Source organism: Dasypus novemcinctus, chromosome 5, assembly GCF_030445035.2.
Source record: "Dasypus novemcinctus isolate mDasNov1 chromosome 5, mDasNov1.1.hap2, whole genome shotgun sequence".
In the NCBI taxonomy this organism is placed as follows: domain Eukaryota; kingdom Metazoa; phylum Chordata; class Mammalia; order Cingulata; family Dasypodidae; genus Dasypus; species Dasypus novemcinctus.
Window position 1 is genome coordinate 138,806,854 of NC_080677.1, and position 13,120 is coordinate 138,819,973.

Genomic DNA, 13,120 nt, shown 5'->3' on the forward strand with positions numbered 1-13,120 from the left:
AATACTTTAAAAATAATATAATACTTAACAAACATGAGCCTTTCATAATAATTAGGACACACAGGATAAAAGATGACAGACATGTTCTATATTGAAAAAAAAGTCAGGTTTGGCACATAGGTTATGAGGTTAACCATATTAACACTACCGTCATCAATTTATGTAACAATAAGAACAACCAGCTCTCATCATAGCTTAGATAGCTTGAAGACATGAGACATGCTAGACCTCAGGTAGACCAATAAAGAAGAAAGGAAGCTAGGAAAGGGTAGGAATAAAAACAGAAGAAAAGTTAGCTATGCTGTACAACTGAGTCTCCAGGGGTATGGCCAGGAATAATATCCTGTCTTCCAGGAAGAAGAAAAATGATAAGATCTATGCAGGGTCAAATTTCAGCCAAGAAAGCTAGGATTTAGGCCCAGCTCCAACACAGCAAGGGAACCAAGGGAACCAGCCCATAGAATGAGCAAACATATCAGGAATTATGGGGAACTGTATGCTTAATGGCTCATTCGAAGCACATTAAATCCTAGAACCCACTAGCACAGTGGTTGGGAGGAGGTTTGTTCCCATAAATAAAGCTGAGGATGGTGGGAATTCTATACAAACACTTCATTCATGAAGAACCTCATTATAATGTAACCTGAAAGTTCTGAAATAACAGACTAAACTATATCAAAATAATGTAAAATCTTGGTATCTTCTTTTGTGCTTAGTTCCTAAAAATTTCACATTCTGCAAGATAACAGTACACGGACCTATTACCACTCTGCTTCAGCAAAGTGCTCTGTTGAAGCACTTTGATATCCAACTCTTGTCACAAGACCAACAGGGACCTAAGAAAGTGTTTACCTTTTATACTTTGTTTCCCCTGTAGAAGAACTGTGTCTATGACATGGTAAGTATACATGCTTGGGAATACAAAAGTAAATTAGAAAAAAAAACACATCAACAAAAATCGTAATATAATTATAATGATTATTGTGGGAGGATAATGAAGGTTACAATTAAAGAAGGGCCCCTGGAGAGAAAGGCATTACCCCAGGATAGGATTTCGCCAGGCAGGGAAGTAAAAGGAAGGACTTTCCTGACAGAAGGAATAATGTGTACGAAGACATGGAGAGTGAAAGAACATTTTATGTTCTGGGTGAAGGTGAAGAATTTAGTGTGGACAGAATAGATAGGAGAGCTTAGGGGAAAATGTGTCTGAAAAAACAGCCTGAAGCCAAATTATCAGAGGGTTTAATATATGATGTTATGGGTTTAGACTATTTATTGACAGTGAGGAACCATCAAAAGATTTTATAGAGCTGAGTTACAGAAATAGCTGTAATTTAGAAAAATAACACTAGAAGGCAATACAGAAGTTAGGTTTTATGGGAAAGAGACTTGAAGAAGAAAAAAACAGTGGGGCAATGGTACCTTAAATAATACAAGTATGGATTTATGAAGCCTGAATTAAGATAATAGGAAAAAGAGGAGAGAAATCTTATTTAGAGTAATAAATCCAGGTATTTTTAAATTATATAATGCAATAAGTTATCACAACATAAGTTACTTCATTAAAAAAATAAATCAGACATATAACTTAACTCTAGGCATTTAGAAAGTGAAAGAAAAATCATGAAAAGATCAGAGAAGTCTTTCCAATATCTCAAAAAAGGTCATAGAAAAAATTTTAAGCCCTTTACAAATCTATTTTAAAAATTTACTGCTTATAAAAATCATTAATATTCAGTAATTAATGTGTAAAGAGAAATGTTACATATAAAATAATCCAAACTAAAATACAAAAGAGTAAAAATATTTAAGTCTAGCATTATAGCACAATTTAACATTTCTTCTTTTTCTGTATTCCAAGAAAGATAATAGGAAATGTTTCCTATAAAACCAATCATTTTAGTACATTTAATTTTAACTTTTTCTACTGTTGATGTGTCTTTACATTTTCAGTTTTGACCAGTAATATTATTTTAATCACTTACAGAAGATAGCTTTAACTATACATATATTCTTTTTTTAACATTTCAGCTGCTTTAAAATTCAGTCACTGCAGAACATCAAGAACTAGCCTTTCCTGAAAAGTGGGCAAACCAACAAATATTTAAGTAGTATAATTGCTGAACACCTAAGTTTTTAAACAAAGTAGATATTTCTCAACTTAAAATATTACCTCATGTCAAAACTATCAAACTACCTTATTGTCTTTGATGTGTCTAAATAAACAACTTTTACTTCTCATATACTAATGGACCAAATAATAGGTTGTAAAGTAATATACCAAGTTTCAGCTATATATTGGCAAACAATTCCTAGAGATCAGAGCATTTACACTGTGACATGCTGGATGATTTTAAAGACAAATAAATATAAGCTTAAATGCCAAATAAATATAACATTTTAACAATCCAAGCTCTAGCTTTTTTGGTGAGCTCCTGTCCTGTAGGCCTCTGGGCATCATAATTACATAAGAAGTCCTCTAATTAGCATTAAATCTGACATTTAATTTCACTTTCAAATAAAGTCCATTCCAACCAAGAGTGGACAGTTTTTAATTCAACAAAAAAAAGTTTTGGAAAAGTGATTCATTAGCAATAATTATTTCTATAAAATTGTTTCTTAAATATAGGAGTACTAGGGCCAGTTTAATTCTAAGTATAATTACTTTAAAATCTGAGCCTGGAGACTTTTTATTTCCTCCCTACCAAAACTTTTCCTCATTTAACGAAGAGACCTGAATTATGAGACATTAGTTAGCAATTTAATCATCATATAAAACTAAGTTTGAAGTTTAGTAACCTATTAAACAAAATACCTACTTAAAAAACAACAACAAATAGACCTTTAAGATAAAACAGATCCTAGTTGAAAAAAATATATTAATAAAAGCTGACATATTAATACCAATATAATTTCTTATATCATTTTGCTATTATATAAAAAAGTAATTCTACGCAAATTTTCCTAATGTTTCATTATCAAATTTCACATAGTTGGTACATTTGAATACATACTAATAACTGCTATTTATAATATTTGGGTTTGTTACTTTACAAACTAATAAAATGAAATAATTAAGCCTCTCAGCAATCCTACAAGATAAGTATTGTTAGCCCCATTTCATAGATGTAGACACTAAGAAACTTGTCCAGGGTTAGAGCTGGTAAGTAAAAGAGCCAGGATTTAAATTCAGGTCTTCCACACTCCAAAAAGGATGTTTTTGTCACTATACTGTTATGTAAACAAAGAGACACTATAGCCTATATGTGGAAGTTCCTCATTTTTTAATAAATGGAGAGAATGATGAAAATACTATTAATGTCCCAATTCAAGCTACCATATCATCATGAAGTACACAGAAACTTAGTGATAATGTCTACTTTAAAAAACAACTGCAATTTAATAACAGATACTGTAGTTCAAGGTATAATTTAGTCCCTTCCAATATGCAATAATATTAACAATAGCTGACAAAATTAATGATTTCATGACCGAAATGATTTTTAATTAAAAATCTTTATAAACTCAGTTTTTTCAAATATTTTTAAATGAAATAAATTATTTACTCTTTTCCCTAACATAACACTTCTATATTTCCTTCTCTGAGATCCTATATGTCAAGCTTCCACATTTAAAATGATCATTTTACATTGTCCTAACCACGCCTTGTACAGTAGGATAACAATTCAAAAAGGAACCTCAAGTGTAACAATATTACCAGAATAGGACATTTTAAAAATAATCGTTCAATTCCATGTTATTTCTAAGAAAAAAACCTAGTGCTCCTTCTTGGGGGAGGTTGGAGGAGTTCTATTAATAAATTACTGAATGATTTTTTTCTCAAAGGTGTTAAGAAAATCAAATTAACACATAACAATAGTTAGAAAGATATGAGTCCGTTTTCGTAATAAACGCCAAGATCAAAACATGACCCAAGTTAAATTTCCTTGAAAGGTTCCCAGCAGGAGTTTTCCTTTTTGTATGTGATTTCCTCTCACCCACAAAAACCATGCCAAATATGAGCATGTGCCACTAACACTAAGCAGCACTTCCTTAATCACTCATTTCCAACAATTTATGGATGATCAGTGGCAAAAACGAGCAAAAATAATGAAAGAATGCAATGAAAGCTACTGAGACAAAGAGGCTTGGACTTCCTACTCATTTCTGTGTCTCTTTAAGATGGAGGCCTGATACAAATTAGCCACTGGAGGGGAAAAGTCATCTGGTCATAAAATACAGTACAAGGTCACTTTTATGTAAGTTTGCCAAAAGGGACATAAACCAGGACAATTTCAAACTGTGACACAGGATAGAAACATATTAAAAAAAATCTTTGTTCCTCCTCTATTGTGCTGTCATGTTGCTCAGCTTTATAGACATTCCAAGCACCAGCATAGAACGCTTCGCTTCCACCTGGTCAGTCTAATTAATTAAGAAAGGAAGTTACCTCAAATTTTGTACTTTTTGCTTTTATTATCAAGCACTTTGTTTGAAGTTATAGGAATTAACCTCTTAATCCTACAGACCATGTGTTGTGTTCTGAACATTTTGAGATGTCTGGATAGTTTGGATAATTGGTCAGGATGTTGCTGCTCCTTATGTTAAATTTTATGCCATGACCTCAAATCAAAGATAGGTATAAAGGTGAGGTACAATATAAATTTCCTCCCAGAAAAATCTAGGATTTATGAATTAATGTCATTACATATATAATAGTCATATGGTAAGATTTTTTTTACTTTCATTAAGTTATTGAATCTTTTCCTTATAATATTTTAATTCAAAGTAAGATGCTAAAACATGAACCAAGTACATTCCTAATTCCAGTTAAATAATGGCCCAAGGTTATACCTTCAGAGCTCATAATGAAATCAGAAAACATTTTCTGATATTAATTCAGATAATCTAGAGATCTTTTCGGAGGCAAAGTGGGGAGTGAAATTTTACAGCTGGTCTGAGAAGTGATATGAGACTTGCCTTACCCTAAGACTCAAGTACCCTGGTTTACAGCTGATAGTGACTAACATAAAAAAAAATTCAGAGAAAGCATCTCTACAAGAAAATAAAACAAAACCCAGCAGAACCAACCTTTTATCAGAGTCAGAAAATTAAGATATAAACAAGAGATCAAGTTCAAACATATATGAACATATAGAGCGCTATACAATGCAATAACAGTGAATTTAATTTGATATTTAACTGCTGATAACAAATTAGAGTTCCAATTAGAGTTAAAAGTTAGCTTCCTACTAAAAAAAAATTTTACTTTATCAAAACCATTTATACACCCTTACACTTGAGAATTATAAAGGAAGAATAGCAAGGAGACTATCCTAACAAAATAGAAACATATGCCAAGGTAAGGAGAAAGGCTATTTATTTAAGGCTCTTAAAAGGACATAGTCAACTCCCCCCTCATGCCTAAAATGTCCTGTTTGAATTAACATAGTGGTTTAATTAAAAACTAAGTGGAGAATTCTGCTTAATTTGATTTTCAATTCAAGCTCGACATCTGCCCATGGCTAGTAGCCAATTTCCGCATCTCAGCACAATATGCAAGGAGCTGTTTTAAAATCGATTGCCCAGGGGAATCAATGGGAATATAGTGGGGCCATATGCCATTTAGGGAATACACCAGACTTAGACATAGTAAAACAGTACCAGGAGGGTGATCAAAGGAAAAAAAAAACAAACATATATTTAACTTAACTGTATTACAAGTTTGTCATTACTCAAATTACTTTACTTAATCTACCAATTAGAAGTGTTTTCTAACCTCTCTTCAATATCACCTAGGAACGTGGATGAGTCAAACTTAACCAATGAGCAAATAGTTTAAAAGGAATATAAACATATTTTGCTAGCCAACTATGTTAAATATTTTAATGACTGTGATCATTTGTAACATTCATTTCATTGAAACAGGAAAAGTTAATAATTCTAATATAACCTATAGTACTGCATAAAGAACTATATATCTCAAGAAATACTGTCATTTAGAACCTACACTATATCAAATGATACTGTATTACAAAAAGGTATAACACTAAAAGGCTCAAACATATATTTTACACATTTAGACAACTCTATATAGTGCTTTAATAACCCTTTCAAATTTCATGTAATTGATTTTTAAATAGCATGTCACGATTAACAATATTAAAACTTTCTAAAAGTTTCTAATAGAGTCTAGAATGCACCTTATCTTCAAGAAAGTTTGTTTCAAATTGTTATCTTTAATGCTTCAGTAGATGTCATTTCAAAATGAGAAATTATTAATTCAGAATTTTAAAACTACCTGAGATAATAGTATGTGAATAATTAAGAGCTGGCTATACTGTACTCAGATGCTTTCTGATGATACCATATAGCACTGATATTTTCCTAGAATACTTCTTGGTCAAATCAATTTATTGACTTCCTTTAGTATAATGGTAATAATGGCTAGGATTTACAGAGCAGAGGTCTGGGCAGTGCGCATTACTCATTACTCAAAATCTCATCTCATTCGATCCTCAAAATAATACAGTAAGATAAATATCATTAATATAACCATTTACAAAAGAAAACCTGAGGTTTAGAGGGATGAAGTAAGTTGTCCAAGGTTCCCAGGCAGTCAGATTCTAAAGCCAAATCTTCTTACCTTTATATGCTTAATTTCTCTTCCATTGGTCCCTTCTCCTCAGCATACCAATACAGTCAGACTCCCCTTCTTTAAAATTACTCTACCTCTTCTACCTTCAAGCTACAACCCCATCTCCCTGCTTCCTTTAATAGCATGAAAGACTGAATTCTTTAATTTGGATTCTACAACTCCCATTCATTCCCCTACCTTACTTTCCAAGTGAGATAGTGGTAATTATCCTGGACTCTTGCCTTGCTGCCGTCTTTTAAAATCCTGTGCTGTATTTAGGAACTGACTAGCTTGTTAAGGTCAATTTTATTCATTTCCATTTGAAATTATGAAATGCTGTTGGTGACCCTTGAGGAATTTTGAGCAGGAGACTAACATAGTCAGTGACATGATTAGAGAAAAATATTCTTTTAATAGTATACCAAGAGATTAGAATAAAATTTAGGGGGAAGAATTGGTGAACAAATGTGGATGCAAAATATCTTTAATTACCTTCTTGGATTCTTCCACAAGTTGAATTCTCCTTTGACCTTAAGTCTATAACGGTAATATGAGAAAAGTGACATAAGTCACTGGATTTTTGTGTCGGTTTTTTATTTATTTTATTAATTCTAGAGATGGTTGCCAATTCTGCTCCAAAAGATTTAGTCAAGTCCCTGTCCTATGCAATAATTCACAAGAAGGGAAGAAAATAATTTGAAGGCAAAGGGTTTGTCCATAATTTACACTTTCTTAAAAAAAATCCAATAATTTGATTTTTCTAAAAAAGTAGAAATTAGGTACATAGTCCTAAAATGCCAAATATGAAAATATATTTAACACTTAACATAAAAGGTTACCAGTTGTTTTTGCATTTGGTAAGCTTACACAATGAGATGGAAGTGAGAAGAGAGGAGAACCCACATTTAAAGCAAACAACTTGGCAAACTGAAATGTGTATTTATCTCTAAATATATTTAAACAAAACAGTAGATGCACTTTTCCAAAAATCCTTCGTGGGATTCCTGTTGTCTACAGCATAAAATCCAAACTACATTGCAGAGGATTCAAGGTTTTCGTGATTTGACCATAGCTACTTGTGCATCCTGATCTCTCACCATTCTCTACTATATATTTAAGCAACAGTCACACCAAAATCACTTTCCACTTCCTCAATTCAAGCAGAACTCCATGCCTTTGCTCAAGCCTGGCATGCCACACACATGTAGCAAACTCCTGCTCATCCTTCAAGTCTCAGATTAAGCCCAGATTGGTCTCTTCATGTAAAGCCTTCCCAGATTCCCTAGGTAGATCAAGCTATTCATTCCTTTCACTACCTCCCATAGTTCTTTGTTATATAAAAATTCATGAAACTGCATTGCATTTGCATGCATCTCTAACTTCTCCCACTGTACATCCCATGAAGACAGGAATCCTGTCTTTTCATTTGTCTCCAGCAGGCTCCTGTAATAATCTAATAACTTTTATTTAGTAAGTACATCATAAAATTTTCTTAAATGAATGACTATCCATCATAAGCTTTGGCTCTAAAATTCTACAAAAATTGCTCTCAAATCTCCAGAGACCATGTTTCTTCTTACTTTTCATTCTTTTCAACTCCTCCTTGAATATTTTACATTCCATTCCCCTAGAAACTCTCTTTTCCTTTGGCTTCTTCTGGAAGATCACTCTCCTTCTATTCTCATACTCCTTGACAGCACACTTTCAGAATTCTTCCTTGTTCCTTTTCCTCTACCAGCATTCCATAGTCCTCTGTTTTTCCTCCTTCCATATTTTATCCTTAACCATCTCATCTAACTTGTTGGATTTAATTGTGCTTACCATAGTGTTGATTTGTAAGAACACACACACTTTTGGAAGGTTAGAAGTCACTCGGCATTTATTGCTAGTTCTGCTATTTTAGATGTACGGTCCTTAGACAAGTGAGTATCTTTGGGCCTCAGTTTTGTCCTTAAAAAAGGAAGGCTTGAACTAAATCCCTTATAGCAATAAGACTTTCTTCAAGAAATTATAAATTAAATACCTCTTTAAACTAAAATTAAACAATTCTTTCAGGTGATATGCAGAACAAAGAATTTTAATTGTCAGTCTTCATAATATATCGTGATAAAAAAAATAATTCCAATATATAAAAGCCAATTTTATTAATGTAATATTTATGCCAATATAATCATCAGTGCTGATACTAGTACACTTAGAAAATACTAATTACTAAATCAGCTGTTAATTTTAAGATGCAGACTGTTAAAGCACTTAATAATGCTTCAAAAACAAAAAAGGTTAAGACCAGTGAAATAACATTTTACCTATTACCTCTCATTGATTCTTTTCACTGCATTTTTTCAATGTATAGATTTGAAATGTGTTACAACTACTACACTAAGGTCAGCAGAATTATCAAAGTGTGAACTTTCCAAACTTCATTCCTAAAACACCAGCTTAAGTTATTGAAATAAAACAAAAATAGTTCACGTAATTTAAAACTTCCCATGTCAAATTTATCTAATTGGCTTTAAGGTGTTATTTAAAAATATGATAGATAGGCACACTTTCACTTCATAAGTCACAATATAAATAGAACTAAAATTTTAAAAGGCATAATATGTCTATAACTAATCTCTAACACTGGAACTCATTTTGTCAAGTTTAAAAGACAGAGGGGGGGATGGGACGTATATGGAGACCTCATATTTTTTTAATATAACATTAAAAAAATAAAGACAAAAAATAAAAAATAAAAATAAAAAAAGGAAAAGTACATATGTAACTGTAAACTATGTTTTAAATTAATAGGGCAGTATATGAAAACTCAACAATGAATCATGGGGGCATAATGTACGACATACTCCAAATGCCTTAGTTCTCCTTATATGTCTGGTACTCACTGTAAACTAAACTGAAAAATGATTTAATGAATTTTAAAAAAATAAAAATTTTTAAAAATGGAAAAAAAAAAAAAGAGAGGGGAGAGAGAGGGAAGAATAGTCATAACATGGGGGCATTTTTAAGACATTGGAATTGTCCTACAAGACAGTGCAGTGACAGATACAGGCCATTACACATTTTATCATAACCTAGAAAATTGTGCTGGGCAAAGTGTGAACTATAATGTAAACTATAGTCCACAATAAGCAGCAATGCTTCAATATGTATCCTTCAATTGTAACAAATGTACCATACTAATGAAAGATGTTATTAATGTGAATGTGAAAAAAGTGCGGGGGGAGGGCATATGGGAATGCCCTATATTATTTATGTAACATTTATATAATCTAAAGCTTTTTTAAAAATTAAAAAAAAAATTTAAAAGACACTCAAAAATTAACTACTTAACTATTTGCATTACATTCCAAAAATGCATAACAAAGATCACCATGTGCAATAAATAGAAACTTACTTTCAGTTTAAAATGTTATATTCAAGGGTAGATCAAGTTATTATCACAAAGTCTTGGTTAATTTTTTAAGATACTCTTGCAATGTCTCCTCATTTGCCCACTTCTAACCCTAGGATCAGTAACTCAGAGTATCTTGGGAGTTCAAATAACTGATGGGAGAATGTTTGACTTTCTAGTATGCTACTATCTTGAAAACACTGGCTGTGAAATAACTTTTACATCAAGATATTTTTTAAATATTTAGAATGCCATGTAGTGCTTTAAAATTAAAAGATACCCTAAAAACCAATAAATCAGGTTCATCTAGTCCACAAAAGAAAATTCCACTAACTTGTGTATTCTATAAAAGTATTCAAACACCTAAAAGATGACTTCCTCACTATGAATATGCAAACTAATTCAATTTGTAATACTGTTAATATTATTTATAATATTTATAATATTAAAAATATATTGCTACTATTAACTTATTAAACTTTTTAGTTTAATGGTTTATAGTTTAAATAGTTTAATGGTATAATGATTTCTAAACAAATGTTTGTTTAAGCCTACTTTTTCTAGTTCAACATGAATGATATTTATGTCTTCATCTAACTCCAAACCATGATTTACTTACCTTTTTCAGGCCAGCAAAACCTTCTGATTCCAGAAAGAAAAAGGCAAAGGGCATCAACACAAATAAACAAAGATTGGAAAAGAGGGAAGCAAGATTCCACAAACCTATAATGGGGGATAAGAAATGAAAAAAAAAAAAAAGGTTAGAAATATTGACAGGCCTTTTCAAAGAAAGGTACTATACTAAATTGTGATTTTAGTCAAAGATCTATACTTTTTAGTGGTAAAAATAAACGAACTTGGAGAGGTCTAACATATGAAATTAGAAAAGAATTCCAATAAATGTAAAAATAAATAAAAATTTTAAAAAAAAGAAAACAATTGTATTAATTTAAATTTTTTTAAACTTTGTAGCCTTTACTTATTGGGAAAAGCCAATATAAAAATTAATGATTTTTCCTCATTCTCTAAAATACATTCATCACTAAAGAAATTACATACACAGAAATCCAAAAATACAACCTCTTGAGACATTCAGGCACCTGATATTTAAATTAGAGCCACTAGCATTTTTTGAGCACTTCATAAATGCCAGATATGCTAAACATTTTACATGCATAATCCCATTTAATTTAAGCCTCATAAAAACCCTAAAAATAATAATTAGCATTTATTGAGCCCTTTTGTGCCAAGCACTATTCTATGTGATTTATTCTAGGTATTATACTAACTCGTTTACTCTTCACAGCAATCCCATTTGGCAGGGAACATTATTGCCCCAATATGACAGAGGACAGGGAGATTATGTAACTTGCCAAAGTTGCCTAACCAGCAAGTGGCAGAGCTGACTCCAATTCCTGGGATTTTAAAAAACCACTATACTATAGAAATTTCAGTTCAGCAATCCCACCTGGGAAGAAAAAGGTAAAAAAAGCAGGAAAGTTCACATAACCTTTGCTCTTTATGACACATTCTGTACTCTTTTATAAGCCACAGTAAATGGCAACAATTTTACATGATATAAGAATAGAAAGGCAGAATTTTAAATATGTCACTGGGATATTATTTGTTCCAACATCTTATACTTTTTATAGGTAAAACACTAAAGTTTAAAAACTGATGTTAAAAAAAAAAATGATGTTCAAAATGGTAGTTATAATTGTTAGAAAATTTATAAAATCAAGAATAAAAGATAAAATGCTAAACATAAATTCAATGTTTTGCATGCAATTATTATTCAATGTTTTTGAAAACAGGAAATTGATGTTCTCTCAACACCTTTATTTACAGTTACTGTTCAAACCACTAGAAATATAGAATGAACAAAACATAAAAATCCCTAACCTCATAGAGCCTATACTAATTCTCAATGAACAGAGTGAACCAACATAAACTATTCGCTAATTATTTGGCTACAAATTACCAGATATGTTTAGTAAATGTCCTGAATCCTTTTTGTAATAATAAGGAATACAAATAAAAAGAATATAGCATGTATACAGGCGTCCTAGAAATTTACTTCCTTTGGTAAATAAAGTAATATAATTAATAAAATTAATTTACAGGTTCTTATTTTTAAATCTAGATAGATTTAATGAATTTTATAATATACATTTATTTTGGCAGGAAATTAAATGCTTTATGAATTTTTTTTTTAGAAAACAGTATATTGCCTGTTTTAGTGGGAAAATTCTATGACTCTTTTAAAAGAAAGATTGTCCTAAAATACTTCTTTATTTTCCTGCAAAAATGTTAAACATTCTAACCCTTTTCTTCATTACACTGAGTCCCCAGCACTAAAATAAGCATTGGGGAATCAAAAATGATAAGAAACATGATACATGCCTCATGTAACTTAGACCTAGAGATTTACAATGATAAAAATTGTAGGTATCTATAAAGAATATGAGAAATTGAGGAAATGGTAAAATTTATTTTGCCTAAAGACACTGCACCATATTAGACAAGGAGCTTTCACCATTTAGTAGCTCGGGGACAAAGACATATTTCTAAACCTTAAGGCTACCTGTAAAATGGAGAACCAGTTGAAAATGAGGAAAATCACAACATATAAAAAATAAAAAATATTTAACAGCTTTATTGAGGTTTAATATACAATAAACTGAATATACTTAAAACATACAATTTGAAGAGTATATGTATATAGATGTGAAACCATCACCACAATTAAGATATTGAACATATCCATCACCCCCAAGTTTTCTCATACCTCCTGCAACTTCTCACCTCTTCCCATCCCAAAGAAGCCACTGATTCTGCACTTTAGTAAGATTGTATTTTCTAGAATTCTAAATAAATGGACAATATAGTACATAGTCTTTTCTTTGTCTGGCTTCTATCACCTTGCACAATTATTTTGGGATTTTACAACACTGTGATATGTATTAATAGCTCATTGCTTTGTACGAATTGGATTAAATTCACTTATTGAACTGCATCCATTTACTTCCTATGGACATTTAGATGGTTTCTAATTTATGGCTATTACCAATAAAGCTGTTAAAAATGCT

General features: G+C 31.3%; 1 protein-coding gene across 1 annotated transcript in view; it reads right to left on the reverse strand.

The window, feature by feature from the left end:
• LMBR1 (limb development membrane protein 1) overlaps positions 1-13,120 on the reverse strand; it is a 247,807-nt gene that overhangs the window by 135,480 nt on the left and 99,207 nt on the right. The window contains exon 5 of the mRNA XM_004458598.3: positions 10,651-10,754. Coding sequence (XP_004458655.1) covers positions 10,651-10,754 — 104 coding nt within the window. The remainder of the gene's footprint in view (positions 1-10,650; positions 10,755-13,120) is intronic.